This window comes from Vigna unguiculata, chromosome 6 (genome assembly GCF_004118075.2).
Source record: "Vigna unguiculata cultivar IT97K-499-35 chromosome 6, ASM411807v1, whole genome shotgun sequence".
NCBI classification, from domain to species: Eukaryota; Viridiplantae; Streptophyta; class Magnoliopsida; order Fabales; family Fabaceae; genus Vigna; species Vigna unguiculata.
Genome location: NC_040284.1, coordinates 32,353,210 through 32,370,342, shown reverse-complemented (window position 1 = coordinate 32,370,342; position 17,133 = coordinate 32,353,210). Strand labels below are relative to the sequence as shown.

The 17,133-nt window shown below is 35.9% G+C and overlaps 3 protein-coding genes across 6 annotated transcripts; 1 reads left to right on the top strand and 2 right to left on the bottom strand.

Moving 5' to 3' along the window:
- The first annotated feature begins 72 nt into the window (after positions 1-72).
- LOC114187943 (G-type lectin S-receptor-like serine/threonine-protein kinase At4g27290) lies at positions 73-5,574 on the top strand. 3 transcript variants are annotated; one of them, XM_028076380.1, is made up of 8 exons: positions 76-457; positions 580-1,551; positions 1,872-2,003; positions 2,383-2,519; positions 2,590-2,800; positions 2,935-3,172; positions 3,282-3,438; positions 3,556-4,580. In XM_028076380.1, the coding sequence occupies exons 2-8, from the start codon at positions 663-665 to the stop codon at positions 3,859-3,861; spliced, it is 2,070 nt and encodes a 689-aa protein (XP_027932181.1). In that variant the 5' UTR covers positions 76-457; positions 580-662; the 3' UTR covers positions 3,862-4,580. The 3 variants fall into 3 exon arrangements, with proteins under 3 accessions (XP_027932180.1, XP_027932179.1, XP_027932181.1); XM_028076379.1 differs by lacking the exon at positions 3,556-4,580 and adding an exon at positions 5,156-5,574 and having other exon boundaries at positions 73-1,551; XM_028076378.1 differs by having other exon boundaries at positions 74-1,551.
- On the bottom strand, positions 4,501-9,770 carry LOC114187945 (receptor-like serine/threonine-protein kinase SD1-8). Its single transcript, XM_028076381.1, has 7 exons — positions 8,123-9,770; positions 6,258-6,410; positions 5,980-6,167; positions 5,690-5,900; positions 5,336-5,573; positions 5,097-5,247; positions 4,501-5,006 (listed from the first exon to the last, which is right to left on the bottom strand). Exons 1-7 carry the CDS (start codon positions 9,384-9,386, stop codon positions 4,695-4,697), a joined length of 2,517 nt encoding a protein of 838 aa, XP_027932182.1. The 5' UTR covers positions 9,387-9,770; the 3' UTR covers positions 4,501-4,694.
- Positions 9,771-12,861: 3,091 nt separating this feature from the next.
- LOC114188015 (G-type lectin S-receptor-like serine/threonine-protein kinase B120) lies at positions 12,862-16,848 on the bottom strand. 2 transcript variants are annotated; one of them, XM_028076492.1, is made up of 7 exons: positions 15,268-16,848; positions 14,835-14,942; positions 14,478-14,707; positions 14,177-14,387; positions 13,840-14,077; positions 13,599-13,746; positions 12,862-13,431 (listed from the first exon to the last, which is right to left on the bottom strand). In XM_028076492.1, exons 1-7 carry the CDS (start codon positions 16,574-16,576, stop codon positions 13,129-13,131), a joined length of 2,547 nt encoding a protein of 848 aa, XP_027932293.1. In that variant the 5' UTR covers positions 16,577-16,848; the 3' UTR covers positions 12,862-13,128. The 2 variants fall into 2 exon arrangements, with proteins under 2 accessions (XP_027932293.1, XP_027932292.1); XM_028076491.1 differs by having other exon boundaries at positions 14,478-14,719; positions 15,268-16,847.
- Between the last annotated feature and the right edge of the window lie 285 nt (positions 16,849-17,133).

Sequence of the window (17,133 nt, the reverse complement as noted above, 5' to 3'; positions counted from 1 at the left end):
AGTAAATAAGCCTTCAACGACTCTCAATATAAAAACCATTAATCATCTAACACCAACAAAACTACTCGCTGTTTGAACCGTGTCATTTCCATTCATAACATAGTGAATTTTTAAGAAGACCATTCCAGGAAATTGTTTATATAGCTACTGGAACTTTTGTTTATTCAAAAGTCAAAGCTCTTCGCTTTAAAAGATGGCTGGAGATGCAAGTGCAGCTTTGTGCCATTTCAAATTGGCTGCCAAACATGACCAAGAGGAGAGTGAGATGGAACAAACTTGATATCATTATGTTTGCTTATGCTTGTATATCAATCCTTCACAATACTTCTTATGCAGACGATGCCTTGACTCCAACATCTTCCATTGCAGATGGCCAAGAACTCATTTCTGCTGGACAGAATTTTTCTCTTGGATTCTTCACTCCAGGAGCATCAAAGAGCCGCTACATAGGGATATGGTACAAGAATATTAAGCCTCAAACCATAGTTTGGGTAGCAAACAGAGATAACCCACTTAATGACTCGAGAGGAAATTTAACCATTGCTGCTGATGGTAATATTGTACTTTTTGATGGAGCAGGTAACAGAATATGGTTTACAAATTCATCAAGGTCAATCCAAGAACCAATTGCAAAGCTGTTGGATTCTGGAAACTTTGTGTTGATGGATGGCAAGAAGAGTGATTCTAAAGGTTACATATGGCAGAGCTTTGATAATCCAACGGACACAATGATACCTGGGTTGATGTTGGGTTGGGATAAGAACTTAGGTATCGACAGATATTTGACTTCTTGGAAGAGTGCTAATGATCCCTCTCCTGGAAACTTTACCTTCAGATTTGACCAGATAGAATTTCCTGAGTTGGTAATCCGTCAGGGAATGAACATCACATTCAGAAGTGGAATTTGGGATGGCATCCGTTTTAATTCAGATGATTGGTTGTCATTTATTGGAATTACAGCCTTCAAGCCACAACTTTCAGTGAACAGCACTGTGGCAGTGTATTGGGATGAACCTGGAGATAGATTGTCAAGATATGTGATGAAGGATGATGGATTCCTTCAAAGATATATCTGGGACAACAAAAATTTGAAGTGGACTCTGATGCATGAGGGAAGAAAAGACTTTTGTGATAACTACGGAGCATGTGGGGTGAACGGTATTTGCAATATGAAGGATATTCCTGCTTACTGCGATTGCCTGAAAGGGTTTATACCAAATTCTCCGGAAGATTGGGATTCGTTTAACTGGTCTGGTGGGTGCATCAGGAGAACACCCTTAAACTGCACACAAAGTGATAGGTTTCAGAAACTAAGCTGGGTTAAACTACCCATGTTGTTGCAATTTTGGACTAATGAAAGCATGAATCTTGAAGAATGCAAGTTGGAGTGCTTGAAGAACTGTTCCTGCACGGCCTACGCAAATTCAGCCTTGAATGAAGGGCCTCATGGATGCTTGCTCTGGTTTGGGGACTTGACTGACATTCGGCAGCTTATAAATGAAGAGGGTGTACAACTTGATCTTTATTTAAGGTTAGCCGCTTCAGAAATAGGTATGCAAGGGTTCTGTTTTAACATGGCATGTAATGTTTAGCTTCACAACATTTCTCTATCTTGGTATGAAAGAGGAAAATAAAATTCAGAAGTCTGTGCTTGGTCTTGTTTTGATATTTTTTTCATGCAGGCTTCATCTGAACTATTTGTTGCCTCGTTCTGGGAAAACAGCAACAACATATAATGAAGACACAAATTATTCATTCATTAGCATTTTAACAGAATGTATTCTTGATTAAATTTTATTTTATGTTTACATGTGCATTCTCTTAAGAAATAAATGTTCTAAAACTTAATCATTTGATTGATTCTTGTGAAGAGTCCACTGCTAATGCACGTAAAAGGAGAAACATTGCTGTGATTATTTCGGTACCTGTGGCACTGCTGCTTTGTTGTATCATTTTCTACCTTTTCAAGAAGTATATAAAACGGAGGACAAGCACTGGTTTGGGTAAGATTCTTAAGCAATTCAACTTGTTTATTTACATCATGAAATGTTCTCACCTCTAATTCTTCCATCCAAGAACCATTCATTTAGTATCTTTGTTGGACAAGGACATTTATATTTGAGAGGAAGAAAGAAAATAAACTGCTATAATAGCTATAGTTTACTGTGATATGATTATCATTTCAAGGTTCAATACATATTCAGCTTAGGGCTCAGATGATCAACAAATCAAGAAAACTTAGTGACTTTCAGTATTTTTTTGGTGTTTCAAAGTTTAACTGGAGCGGTAGAACAAAACTATTTTCTTACTAAATAGTATATCACACATGCATGATGGTTGAGTAATGTATATCTATGATAAGTTACATATTGTTTCTTACAGTCACAATCACAAGTCACAGAAATCACAACGAAGATCAAGCATCACCTATTTTTGATATAGATACTATTCTGGCTGCTACAAACAATTTTTCCATTGAGAACAAGATCGGGGAAGGTGGTTTTGGTCCAGTATACAGGGTAATCTTCTTTTTCCGTTAATAAGCTTGTTTTATTTTGCTTCTTGAACTTACTGTCACCTTAAAACCAGGGTAAACTGGCTAACGGACAAGAAATAGCGGTGAAAAGGCTATCAAAAACCTCAAAACAAGGCATCTCAGAGTTTATGAATGAAGTTGGATTGGTAGCCAAACTCCAACACCGTAATCTTGTGAGTGTTTTAGGAGGGTGCACTCAAAGAGAGGAAAGAATGCTGATCTATGAATACATGCCAAATAGTAGCTTGGACCACTTCATTTTTGGTAATACACAACTGCAAGACTATGTGGTTCCCGTTATTTGCAACTTTGAAAAGCTCTGTTAGCATATATATACTCTTTTGCTTTAAATAACCTGTTCTTTAATGACTAAGTGAGCTCTCTCTGATCTTTCTCAGATCCTATACAAGGAAAATTTTTGAACTGGAGGAAACGATATGAAATTATCATTGGGATTGCTCGAGGACTACTTTATCTCCACCAAGATTCAAAACTAACCATCATTCATAGGGATCTAAAAACTAGTAACATTCTACTAGACAGCCAATTGAACCCCAAAATTTCTGATTTTGGTGTGGCCCGAATCGTTGAAGGAGATCATTCTTCAATTACAACAGAAGAGATTGCTGGGACAATGTAAGCTCTATGATGAATACTGAGATTTACTCAGGATAATATAATTTTTTTTCTAAAATAGTTTATCTAAAAATAATTTAAAATCAGTTGTTTGCTATAATGTATGCAGTGGTTATATGCCCCATGAGTATGCAGTAAACGGGATTCTTTCCCTGAAGTCTGATGTATATAGCTTCGGAGTTATAGTGTTAGAGATACTAAGCGGGATCAGAAGTAGTCACTACAAAGTCAAGCATCCAGATCATGATCACAATCTGTTGGGGCAGGTAACCAAAACTCACCGCATGCTCTGCTACGTTGACTTTACTATAGAAGCCATTCGTTGATCTTTCTTTGTAAAATCTTTACCTTTACCAGTGTTAACCTTTTCTTAAAATAACTAGGCATGGACATTATGGAAAGATGGACGTGCTGTGGGATTTATGGATGTTAATTTAGACCTTACAGTTGTTCCATCAGAATTACTAAGGTGCCTGCAAGTTGGTCTCTTGTGTGTTCAAAAGTTACCCGAAGATAGACCAACTATGTCTTCTGTGGTTTTTATGTTGAGCAATGAAAGCATTGCACTTCCCCTACCAAAGAAAACTGGCTTCTTTGAAGAAGAGTCAGAGTATCATCATGCGTACAGCGAGAATGAGAGTTTTAGTAACAATGCTATGACTATAACTCTATTAGAAGCTCGAAGTTAGTGGCTAACTTGTATTGCAATTTTCCTGGCAACATTGTTGGTCAGAAAAAGGTTTTTGGCTGATTGGTAGTATTTTGTCACATAGAACCATTGTTGATTCAAAGAAAAACCAATGTAGTCTTTAGGTGCATGACATAAAGTCCCAACAGAATAACTTTATTTTCTTGTGTTTTTTTATACTCCTATTAAAGGACCTGTGTCCAATCTCAAGTTAAACAGTTCATTAATGAAAGGAAAACCCTTTCCCACTTCACAATGTTGTTACCCCGAATATAAAAAGAATAAGAATTCTGAATTATCCAGAGATGTTTGCACGAGTCCTCATATTTAGTAAAATGGTTTTGCATTTTCCAATAATGTCTTGCTAATCAATTGAATGAGCTTTTATTAACTCTTGTTGAATATAAATCTGATCATACCATACATCATCCTCTCAAAGATACTGTCAGATACATCGTCTGTAGAGATGTTTGAAGATATTGTCTTATCCAATTTTTGTTGTATTGTCTGATTATATATTAAAAAATCTATCAATCTTGTATAGTTTGTAACATCAGTAAATTTATTTAAAGTTATTGGCTGTTTATTTTTCTAATGACCATTAGGTTAGAAGCGCCAAAATATAGGCTAGAACTAGGAATTAACTGCAAAAAGTAACTTGAGCTCTTAAACTAAGTAGTGTGGTTTTCACTGTATCTCTTGCATATTACACCAAAACAAGATCAAAGTAGATCTCAAAGATGCCGCAACTATCAGAGGAAGGTAAATTTACAGGATGAACTTTATGATTTAAGGAATGTACAAATGTGCTAGGTGATGCCATGCTTCTTCTAACTACCTAGCATCTAGCAATGTGACTGTGACTTGGTTCACACTCCATGATTCATCTTGCTTACTTGAACTAGAATCAATCTCCGCAGGATTCTTCCCTAAGGAAAATCCAGGGTTTCTGGGTTGTGGCATTAATGAAGATTCACTACTCAGCATCAACATCACTGAAGACATTGTTGGCCTATCTTCTGCACGTTCTTGGACACACAATAGTCCAACGTGTATGCATCTGAGAACTTCAGAAGGTGAATATGAATCACCAATTGATGAATCAACAAGTTCCAATGCACTGCCATCTCTCCAATGCCTCCATGCCTACAAAAATAAAGTACCATCAATTGTTTATTAACAGAATATGATATTGTCAACTAAGTATCACTCTAATTAATGAACACTCTCACTTACATGCCCTAGAAGATTCATGTCATCATTTGAGTAATAGAATCCTCTATTTTTTTTCCCAGTTATAATTTCCAGGGCTAGAACTCCAAAGCTGAAAACATCAGATTTCACTGAGAAGGTCCCGTCCATAGCATATTCAGGAGACATGTAACCACTGTACATAACAAAAATATACAAATAATAAGGTCAGCATGTATATTTGGTCTTGTAGAGAGTAATGTTTGCAATGAAGTGATACTCACTATGTTCCAACAACTCTCAGTGTGTTTCCTTCTGTCTGATTCGCGCCAAAAAGTCTGGCCATCCCAAAATCTGATATCTTTGGGTTCAATTCACTGTCAAGTAGAACATTGCTTGCCTTGAGATCCCTATGGATAATCCTGAGTCTGGAATCATGGTGCAGATAAAGTAGCCCTCTAGCAATGCCACATATAATGTTGAAGCGTATGTTCCAGTCCAACATGGCTTTTTTGGCTTCGTCTGGAACGTTATTTATCATGAAAGCACTTAGATATAAAAACAATACCAGATTAAGCAAAACATGCATGCATTGAAAAAACAAAAGATATCAGGTGTAGAATGTTAAAAACACTTACCAAACAAAACGGAATAAAGGCTTCTGTTTTCCATATACTCATACACTAGCAACTTCTCATCCATCTCAACGCAGCATCCAAAGAGCCGAACAAGATTTCGATGTTGAAGTCTGACAATTAACTTTACCTCATTCTTAAATTCTTCAACTCCTTGCGTGGAGTTTTTTGATAACCTCTTCACAGCAATATCACGGCCCTCCATCAACCTTCCCTGCTAGCCACACAAGAACTCGTATTAGTATATGGTTTTCTATATGGGTTATTATGGGAGCTATAACAAACAAACCTACCCTGTAAACAATACCAAACCCTCCTTGTCCAAGTTTATTTGCTTCGGAGAAGTTGTTTGTAGCCATTGCTAAGGTATTAAAATCAAACATTGGCAACTCTATGTCATCCATGTTCCTTTCTCCAGAGGTTTCTCTATTAGTTGAAAATACCCCGTCACTTGTTAGCAATTCTCTACTTTGTAAAGAACCTGGTTTTGTGGCAAGAACCAGAATATGTTACCATCTACTACAACAGCGTGTATACCATTTACTTAAGTTGACGTGGAGAAGAACATTACCTCTGGGGTTAGTCTTCACATTCGATATACTTAACACTTTGCTCTTCTTTCGGTAAATCACAACCAGTCCCACAATTACTACAGCTGCAGAAATTGTAATTCCTACAATCTCGCCGATATGGTTTGACTTTTCAGACCCATCTGCAGTGTCCTCTGTGAAACATAGGTTTCTTTTAGTACATTCGTAGAAAATAGATACTAGCAAAATTAAAAATTAGATGATTACTACATAACTAAAATATTCAAGAACAGAAAATTATATGTAACACTTTCACTTAACCAATTTGGAAGAACCTACAAGCTCGTAGAAAAAAAATGTGCCACCATTATTTACTATGTGCAAGGGAACAATAGTGTGTCTGAATTAAACTTATGCAGAAATGTAACTTGTCAGATTAGCTATAGAAATTCAGCTCAAGGAAACCGATGAAATTAGCTTAGCTTTCTATTGTACATTTTTTATTTCCCTTACAAAATGAAACATTAAAAGCAAATGCACAAAAAGTTGAAGAAAAGTAAGTAAGAGAATTTTGCTTGCTTTGATGTAGACATGCAGCTTTGGAATGCCGCCTACTCCCACCAAAATTGTACAAAAATATGTTTTTCTGAGTGCCACCATAGTGCAGATGATACTCATTAATTAAGCAGATCCTTATCTTTTTTGAATTTTCACAGCTCACACTTTCCAAGACCTACCAACCTATGAATTTAGCATGGTCCAGGACCCTCTTTTCCCATTGCCTATTCATATTAATCTCTCCATTTCGCTTCCCATATTCAAGCATGAATAAAATAATAGGCAGAATAGTTATCTAGCTTTGAAATAAATTCAATCAATGACATTTCTTGGTACAGAGTTTTAAACTAAGAATATCAGTGCGGCCAAATTTAATGTAGTTAAAAATTATTCCATGCTTGTAAGCTATATCAACAGTATTATTCTCTTTATTCATCTCGTGCTTAATTTCGTACACAAAAATGCAAATTTCGGAAAAAGAAATCATAAATGTTTTATTATTGTCGAAAAGTGGATGTGATAAATGTGAATATAGGCATTGACCGAGAAAAGAACACAAAACGTAACGAGTCAAAAACGTCGGCCCACAACGCACCATTTCCGAAGGGCCCACATGAGAAAAGTGAGTGGGCCCAGCAAATTCTAGAAAAAAAGTACTTTAATGAAGTGGCGTGCGCCAAAAATATCTGAGAAAAAAAATAGAGAATTTGAATTCATTCAGTTAGGTCACCCAACCAATGGAATGAAAAAGGTGAGTGAAGAAATGCAATGCCGTTCATATTTCCCCCTGTAGACAAATACTTTTTTTTTTTTCCTTCGTTAGAAGCCATGTCACACGTGAAACAAGTTTAGGGCGGCACCAAGAAATTGAACAAAAAATCTTCCTAAAATTAAATACCAGAAGATTTCTCCAGATAATTTATTTTCGTTCAATCATCTTCGTGCTTAATTTTGTTATACGAAATCATTGTATTGTATGGTATCTTACTAATTGAAGATCAACAATTCTCTAATTCTATTTTAGTAATGTCAATCTCATAAAGTTTTTTGATGTCATAATCACCTTTCAAAATGTTTCAACATTCAATCGCATTCGAATTCTCGGCCAAATACTCAAACACCTTGACCTAATTTCTAATAACCGACAAAACAAAACACACTGGTGTAAAACAGAATATGGAAGATTGGAAGACAGAACAGAAACAATTTTTAATAAAAGAGATTAGTAAGTAAGCATCAATTTTTTGTCATTATTAAGTATAGTTTGCTTTTCCTAACCCGTGTTTAAAATAATAAAAGCAAAAAATAGCGTTGAAAATGTTAAATAATGTTTAGTATGTAGGTGTACCTGCATCAGAAGCTGCTATTCTGACAAAGAGATCTTGTCCACCCTGTGCGTACTGCCTCATGTCTATGAGTTCACCACTCCACGTAACACACCCGGTTCCTCCGTTTGTGACCTCAATGTTGGCATAAGCAGTGCAAGAACAATTCCTGCGACACAAATCTTTACACTCTTCTAGGTTCATGCTCCTGTTCGCAAACACAATACTTGTCTCTGGCAACTTCACGTCCTTCACATGCAAAAACCTGTCACTCCCACAATCCAAATTCGTGTTCCTCACACACCCATCAGACCCGTCTCTCAAATTCCACGCCTGCTGGTTCCTCGGACTGAACCCTCTCATACAAGTGCAAACCGGCGAGGCGTCGGTGTCACACAAACCATAGGAACCGCACTCTTTGAAATTATCACACTGATCCTTAGGTGCAAACCAAAACTTGGTCCATGTGTTGCTGCTCGGCACCCAAGTAAGACGCTCAAGTGCACCACCCGAAGTCACAACTAGCCTCGACAAAATAGAACGGTCCTCAATGGAGAAGGAATAGTACACACCATGCTTATCGTAGGAAAAACTAAACGTAATGGAATCAGTGTCAGGTTGCATCTCCGGTACCCCACTGAATCTCTCACCGTTCCAAGGCCCACTTCTATATATTATATTATCGTCACGCCTCAAGAAAATTTCCGGTATCCCTCGAGGATCTATCTTAAAAGAGTAATTTCCACTTGAAGGGTCTTTTCCTCCGCTCTTCCACGAGGTTAAGTGTTTCTCCACGCCAGTGTCTAGGTTCCACCCCATTTTCATCCCAGGTAAGAGTGTATCTGTTGGGTAATCGAAGCTTTGCCAGAGATAGTTTGTGGGGTCGGTTACGTTTTCCTCTCTGAGAACTAGATTTCCCGTGTCCAAGAGCTGAAGAATGGGGTTGTTGGCTTTGGTAATATTGGAGGACCAAACGGGTTCCCCTGATGGAGTTGTGAGCACCATGTTTTTGTTTTCTCCGATGGTTAGAAATCCTGTGGAGTTGTGGAGAGGGTTGTCTCTGTTGGCAACCCATACTACGGGTCCGTTAGTGATGTTGTGGTACCATATGCCTAAGTAGCAAGAGGAATTGGTCCCGGAGAAGAAGCCCAGGGCGAAAACTTGGTTTGATGATACCAGGGTTTGGTTGGTTAGAAGAGTTTGTGTTGGTGTTAGGGTGTCTGAGGAGAATGAAATTGTGATGTGTGATGCGAAGAACCAAAAGAGATAGAATACTAAACCTGGCATGTTATGTTTGCAGAGGAAGAGTTGATGAAGTGTTTGGTAAGGAAGAGAAATACAAGTTTCATAGTTTTGGTATTGTGTGGGGTAGTGAGGAAATTAAGAAAAGCAAATTGAACCCGGCATTGGCATTTTCATTGGCATTCGTTTCTTGTTGGTCTACGTTGTTTCTCCTTTGAATGAGGTTTTTGCTTTCCCAAATTTGAAAAGAGAAGCAGTCGCTGTTGTTGTCTTACCAGAATCACTCTGTTTTCTTTCAGTCAACAGTCTGAATATGGTTTAGCCATCCAAAGACTCATCTCACAACTTCCGCTTCTTGCGTACGTTTTTCCTTTTTCACTTCATCAATCACCACAAACTCCAGTAAGAGTTTCATTTATGAAAAACAATCACACATTAATTATTTGATTCTTTTTTTGCCTCAAGTAATGACTTTTTTCTTTTTTGAAACACTGTTATTTTTAGAATACTGGTTAATATTTGTTATGAATTAATCATATTCACTTTATACGTTCTTTTATGTGTAAAAAGAGGGTGGGTGGATGATAGAGTATAATAATTAATACAGAAAGGTAACTATGGTTTAGTTTTGGGTTGGACGATGACGTTTTATTCTTCCAAATGTGAAACTAGTGACGGCCCAATTAGGTCACCAAATCTGTGTTACTTCTTTGATAGCACGAAAAACTGACAGCGGATTCCAACAAAAGCAAGCTAATACTACTATTAAGCCTTAATTTTTTTTTTCTTAAACGTAGTGGTATTTAATTTAATTTTTTAAAATTCTATAATAAAATTAAATTAAATTAAAAAATTTATAAGTCATAAAAATACGCTCCTCTTGTAAAGTTTTAAATGTATAGGAATAAAATAAAATATTTGATAATCTAAAAATGATATGTGCAACTAAGTAAAATAATTTAAACTTGACATGACATTGTTGTTATTTAAGTGAAAATAATCGAATTGAATACATAATGGTTGATTTCAATGTAACTAACCTGATAGCATAAACATTTAAAATTTATCTACTAATATTTACAATTTTTTACATGAATTATGCCGTGTAATAACATCATAACTATATTCTATTTTTTCAATAACTATATTTTTATCATTTTGTAACTAAAATTATAATACCATCTAAATTAATAAAGATAATGGAATCAATTTATTGGGGTTAATAGATTTCTATGTAAAAAGGAAAGGAAATAGTATAATCAAATAATTCTATATCATGTATAAAAGAATTGGAACAAATTTTTAAATCTAAGCTATAATACAACTTGAAATTCCAAACTAAGTTAAACGTATAAATTAGTCAATTACGTATAAGCTGTGTCGACATTTTTTATTCGTATTTGATTCTATTGGACCATGGTTTGGTTGTTATTTACTTTCTTTATTTTTAACTTTATAAGTCTCTCATCATCTTCTTCTTTTTTGTGTCTTTTTCCATCATCTAGTTTTTTTCTTTAAGTTTCATGTTTCTATTTTCTTACATTAGTTGGCATCTTTTCCATTTTTAATGATTAAAATAACTTACAATACTTAAAAAGGGTTTCCAAACTAACTTTCATACAACTTACTTTTGTATGAGCGCAGGTGTATATAGGTGAATTATTGATTAGCAAATTCATCCATGGTCTCCATATAATTTGAAATACTTTTTTTTTTTAAATATCAAAAAAATTTAAACCAATAATAATATTTATTTAGATTTCATATTATGCATCATACTGTAACGAGTTGGTTTACCTGGTTAGTTTTTAAATTATTCGAAGAATTAATGACTATATATAAGCTTTTGTAAAAATATTAAAATTAATATTAGAAATGTATGCTTTTATTTTATTATTCATTTATAAAGTAAGTTAAAAAACTTGGTATTCATTTTTTTATTTTTTAAATACGCTAATTCTTACTATTATTTTTCGTTAATTCAGGAATATTTTTTATGAAATAAACAAATTTTGACTTAGTCTAATCATACTTGCTGTTTGGGTGGAATTCGCTTAACTTTCAAATTTAAATGTGTTAAATATATATAATATTTGTATAGTCAAATATATCTTCATATTTTCGTTATCACTCTCATTGAAATTGAAATTGAACTTATAACTATAATTTTGTGCTATATTTTTTTTTTCACAATCCAAATATATAAATTATATATAATTACAAGAGGAATTTAAATTAGATAAATAGAAATCATGTAATAAATCACGATTGTAATTATTATGTATTGTATCAACGCATATTTAATTTTAATTAAAATATTTGAATACATAATTTTATTAAAAATTTACAGGGCTATTATACATGCTTCATCATTATATTATTAAATCCAACAAATACATTAATTGCTATAAATAGAAAAAAAGTAATAGAATTAAATGTCATATCACCAAAAATACAAGAAAGATGAATGTTATTTATTATAAATATAATCAAAGTATATATTGATTTAAAATTTATAAACAATATAATTGTTTTTTAGTGAGTGGAGTTGGACCCATACTTTATCTTACATTTTTTTTTTTTTACTTTTTACTATTGAGTCAACCTTATAGTGATTATAAATGATATTATTGCGAGTTTATTAAAGTATAAAATCGTGAATATTTATTTAAAAGTTTTAAAATGATTATTACTCAATATAAGTCTTGTTTAGAATTGGTAAAGATGCAAGTGTAATTTTCTTTACTTCGTCTTTAGTTAGGCTGGCAAGTTTCAAACGTTAAAAGTTGAGTGAAGTTATGTTTTTGTTTTGACCACATGTAAAGTTTGCGTCATTCAAATTCATTAAATAGCTCTCGAGTGTGGACAAAATATTTTGTATTTCGATGATTACGTAATTGAAATGCAGTAAATAATTTCTTTTGTGTAGACAAATTTTGGTTCTAGATCGTCGTGACGAGAAGTGATTGAAACTTGACCACGATGGGGTAGGAAACTTGAACACAGGAAGGTTCTATGCAATGAAGTTTTTGTTTGAAGAAAGTGATAGCAAGTTCAATAATGTTGTATGGCGAGGGAAAATTCATAAACTCATTCCTTTCAAACACTTTGCTGCTATGTCCTAATCAATCACCATTAGAGAAATCGTGGATAATCATACAAGACTCAAACATATATATTCCAGTACCTTATTTTTTTTAAAGTGTTCAGATTTTGATAGAAACAAAAATGACATTTAATGGATAAGAATTTTAATATTAAAATTAAAATCATTTCCACTTGCATTTCTTGAAGTTTAATGAATTAATTATACGCAACATGCGTTTACTTTCAAATTCCGGATTTATTTTATGCATGTGGAACACGAACAAGAATCATGATTATTGTACCTATACCTGCACACAACACACACATGATAGATACCTAGCACCAGAAGTCCCTAACCAAATTCACCACTTTTTATAATGTGAAACTAGTTTTTCTATGCCACACTTGCCTAACCTGCAAACAATGATTGATGTAGGTGATCAACTTTGGCCTTATATTTCACAAGGATCTGGACATGAATCTTTCTGTGGAAATGAGAATCTCAATGATCAATCATTCCTAAGTACTTCTATAAACATTAATAGAGCATATTTGTGTCTTGTTTTTTCGTGACATATACAGAGTATTCAAATAGGGCTAAAAAGGGGGAAAAAAAAGAAGAAAAACGAGGCATATTTACGTTTTAAGTGTGACAGAGAATTGGGAACAAAACTGGCACGGAAAGGGAAGGATTCAATTTCTATCTCCCTACCACCATTGTGACTGTCAAATCATTTGAAACATCAAGGCCATCCATGTAAAACTGTCTGTCATCAGATCTCCTCATGGAAGTAATCAAAGGTTGCGTTGGCGTGGGGAGAGTTGTTGCTTCACTTTCCAGCATCAACACCACAGCAGACATGTTTGGTCTCTGAGCTGCTGAATCTTGCACACATAACATCCCTATGTGTATGCATCTCAAAGCTCTGTTTTTAGGACTACAATCACGAATGCAGGGATCGATTAGCTCCATTGCTCTCTGTTCATTCCAAAGATGCCACGCCTACATCATCATAAAAACATCAGCATTTCAATAAACTTAGTGATAAAAATGTTGCATTGCAACTCTCACATTTTTCAAATTTGTTTTTCTGGACATGTCAGATATTTCAGCAAAACAAAGAATTCACGTTGATAACTAAAAAAGTTGAATAGGAGATAGATACTCACATAGCCTATGAGGCTGGAGTCATCGGAGTGACGAAAACTGGTGTTTCTGCGGCCACTCAAAATTTCTAGTAGTAACACACCAAAACTATATACATCCGATTTGACTGAAAACAGACCTTCCATTGCATATTCAGGGGCCATATAACCACTGCAGCAGAGTTATGCATTAAGATTAGCCAGGTCCAAACAAGAATCAACAAGTGGATGACTTAACGTACAAGTAAAATCAAAGCATACTTACTATGTACCAACTACTCTGTTTGTATTGGCTTCATTCTGGTTCCCACCAAATATCCTAGCCAATCCAAAGTCTGATATCTTTGGGTTCATGTTTTCATCCAACAAAATGTTACTCGCTTTTAAATCTCGATGAATTATTCTAAGTCTTGAATCTCGGTGCAGGTAGAGCAATCCTCTTGCAATGCCTTCAATGATTTCAAACCGTCTTGTCCAATCTAGTTGTGTTTGTTTGAATGGATCTGTCATGATATTTACCAGAAAGTGCACTAAATAATCTCTTTTCTTGTTAATTTATGATGCGTAAGGAAATGGACAGGGTTAATGTTGAAGAAACATACCAAATAAAAAACAATCCAAGCTTTTGTTTGGCATGTATTCATATACCAGCAACTTCTCTTCCCCTTGAATAGAACAACCCATTAGTCTAACCAGATTTCGGTGCTGTAGTTTTGCTATCAGCATCATTTCATTCTTGAACTCCTCTAAGCCTTGACCAGATCGTCTTGAAAGCCTCTTAACAGCTATTTGTTCTCCGCCTGGAAGCTTTCCCTGGTGAATGGAGCAATCGTTTTCTCCATTACATTTTAGAAAAACCTAATTTTATTACTAAAAAGATGAGCTTAATAGCAGCATATTTACCTTGTAGACAGGGCCAAAGCCCCCTTTTCCAAGCTTATTTTCTTCTGAGAAATTGTTTGTGGCTATTGAAATGCAACTGAAATTGAAAAGGGGAAATTCTGGCCCGCTTAGTTGGCTCCCCTCCAAACTATGGTCAGCTGATCCTGAAAATTCCGCTGACATGTCTCTGCTCTTGCTTCCATCATAAACTGGCAGCACATCACTATTCTTGCAACAAGAAGCTGAGGAAACTGTGGGGAGAACTAGAAATAACACCAAAAACACGCAAATCAATACCAAAAATTGCATCGGACAGCTATGCCGTCAAATATCTGATAAAAAAAAATAGTCTGGGGAGATGAATTATGAATTTTTAACCTTTAAGTTTTCCCTTGAATCTATACACCAGCCATACAAAGATTCCTAGGCAGATTAACCCCGCCACAACAGCAGATATTATCGCAATCATGTTTTTTTTACCTCCATCTGTATAATTTGAAGATACAAAAGTCATACAAGTTATTAGAACTTGGCGGTCATAGAAGCTTGTCAGAAATTTAAAAATATTATTTGCTTCTCATCATCTTCATAGACAATAAAACTCAACGTATCTTAGTGATCGAGAACTTGAGATATACCAGTTCCTTTTCGCACTGTATATTTGTTTATATGTTGGAAACAAGATAGAAACAGGATGAATACAGTCAAGCTTTCTTCATGTGAGACCACACATGAAACATTTGTACTGATAGATGCAAATTAAATTTGAAATGCTAATTTTGAAAACAAAATAATGGATTAATTACCTTACCTAATTCAGAATGAGCGAGACGGATATGCAGTGTATTTCCTCCACTGTCATAATCTTGAATGTCAACCAAATCCACATTCCACACCATGCACCCTATTCCATTAACATTGGCATACGCCGTACAAGAATCATCGTTCAAACACACTTTCTGACAATCATTCGTGCCAACCACACTTGCGAAATCCGGCAACCTCATAGAAGTACGCTCCAAGAACTTATCCTCTCCGACACTAACCTGAGTAGTGCCAGCGGATGTAACATTCGTCCTCTGAGCCTTGAGTGGAGTCATCCTCGTACACCCACCCGACCAGTTCCCCTTATCCCACTGATCCCTGTTCTTCGGTTCAAAACCTCGTATGCAAGTACAAACAGGTAAATTCGAAGGGGACATATCACACGCCGCGAAACTCCCACACTTGTTGTAAACCTCACACTCATGTGAAGGCCCTCTCTGAACCACATCCCAACGTTTCTCATCCTCATTCCACCTGAACTCTCTCTCATAGCCATCCCACCCCATTTGAAACCTCACCATATCAGTGCCGTTTAACGGGTTATATATGAAATACCTACCTCCTTTACCATCCCCATTCAGCGTAAAACCGTAAAGATAATATCCTGCCATAGACACCCCTTCAAACATTATACCATCCCAATACCCCGTTCTCCACCTTCTTTTGTCTCCTTCCCAAACCACTATCTGAGGTAACCCTTTAGGATCCACCCCCATAGTGTAGTTTCCCTTCGAAGGATCCGTTGATGATTTCCATGAAGTGAACACATAGCCACTACTCTTCCCAGTTGAAGCCCCCACTGGAACCCTCATACCAGGCATGAATGTATCCGTTGGATTCTCAAAGCTTTGCCACATGTCTTTCCTGTCGCACGAGAGAACGAGGTTACCAGTTTCACGAAGCATCGCTGAGCAGTTTTTGCTGCTGCTATCGATGGAAACTTGGGTGGACCACACAAGGTTCCTGGCTCCATCGAGGACCACGAGGTTCCCGTCATTCGCAATAGTTATGGATCCTCCTGTGCCGTTGATGGGGTTGTCGCCGTTTGCGACCCATATAACAGGTGTCGCGGGAATGTTGTGGTACCAAATTCCGACGTAGCGGGAAGAGGAGTTGTCTAAATTGAAGAAACCCATGGTGAAGTTGAGCTCTTCAGACACCAATGTCTCACGGTCCCTGTCCCTGATGACGACATCCTGCGTGATACTGATCTTTGAACTTGCCGCCAAGGAAGACAGATGGTGGAGAGAGATGAAAGAGAAGAGAAAGACGACGGAGATGGACATCGCCGCCATAGTGCTATAATATGTTGCGGTGACGGAATGGGAGTGGTGAAAGCATAAAGGATATGATTGTGTTTTTAGCTCTGGGGTGAAGAGATAGTGGGTGTGACTGTGGTGACATGAAAAAAAAAAGAAAAATAGAGAAGACGAAACGTATTTATTTGACCGGAGAGAATAAGAGCCGATTTGATTTTGAGAAGAAGACACGTTTGTGTTGTGGTTGTTGAAGACACGGCTCCGAGATTGGAGAAGGGGTTGAAAAGGGAACCCAACGTCACCCTCTGTGTCTTGGTTATTAATAACTTCATTTGTTTTTGTTTTTTTTTTCTCAAGTGAATTATGAATAATAAATAAACAAATCAAAGGTACTGCACTGAACAACAGTGATGCAGTAACTCGTATTAATAATTGACTTTAATGGCTTCCACTTCAGAGAGAGATTAGGTTCACTTTCCATTACCGCACTTTCTTTCTCACAGTTCAGCTTAGCACAAAAATAATAGTAACTGATCATATAAAAAAAATGAAAACAATGGCGAAAAAATCTATACTAAGAGAAATTGATAGAT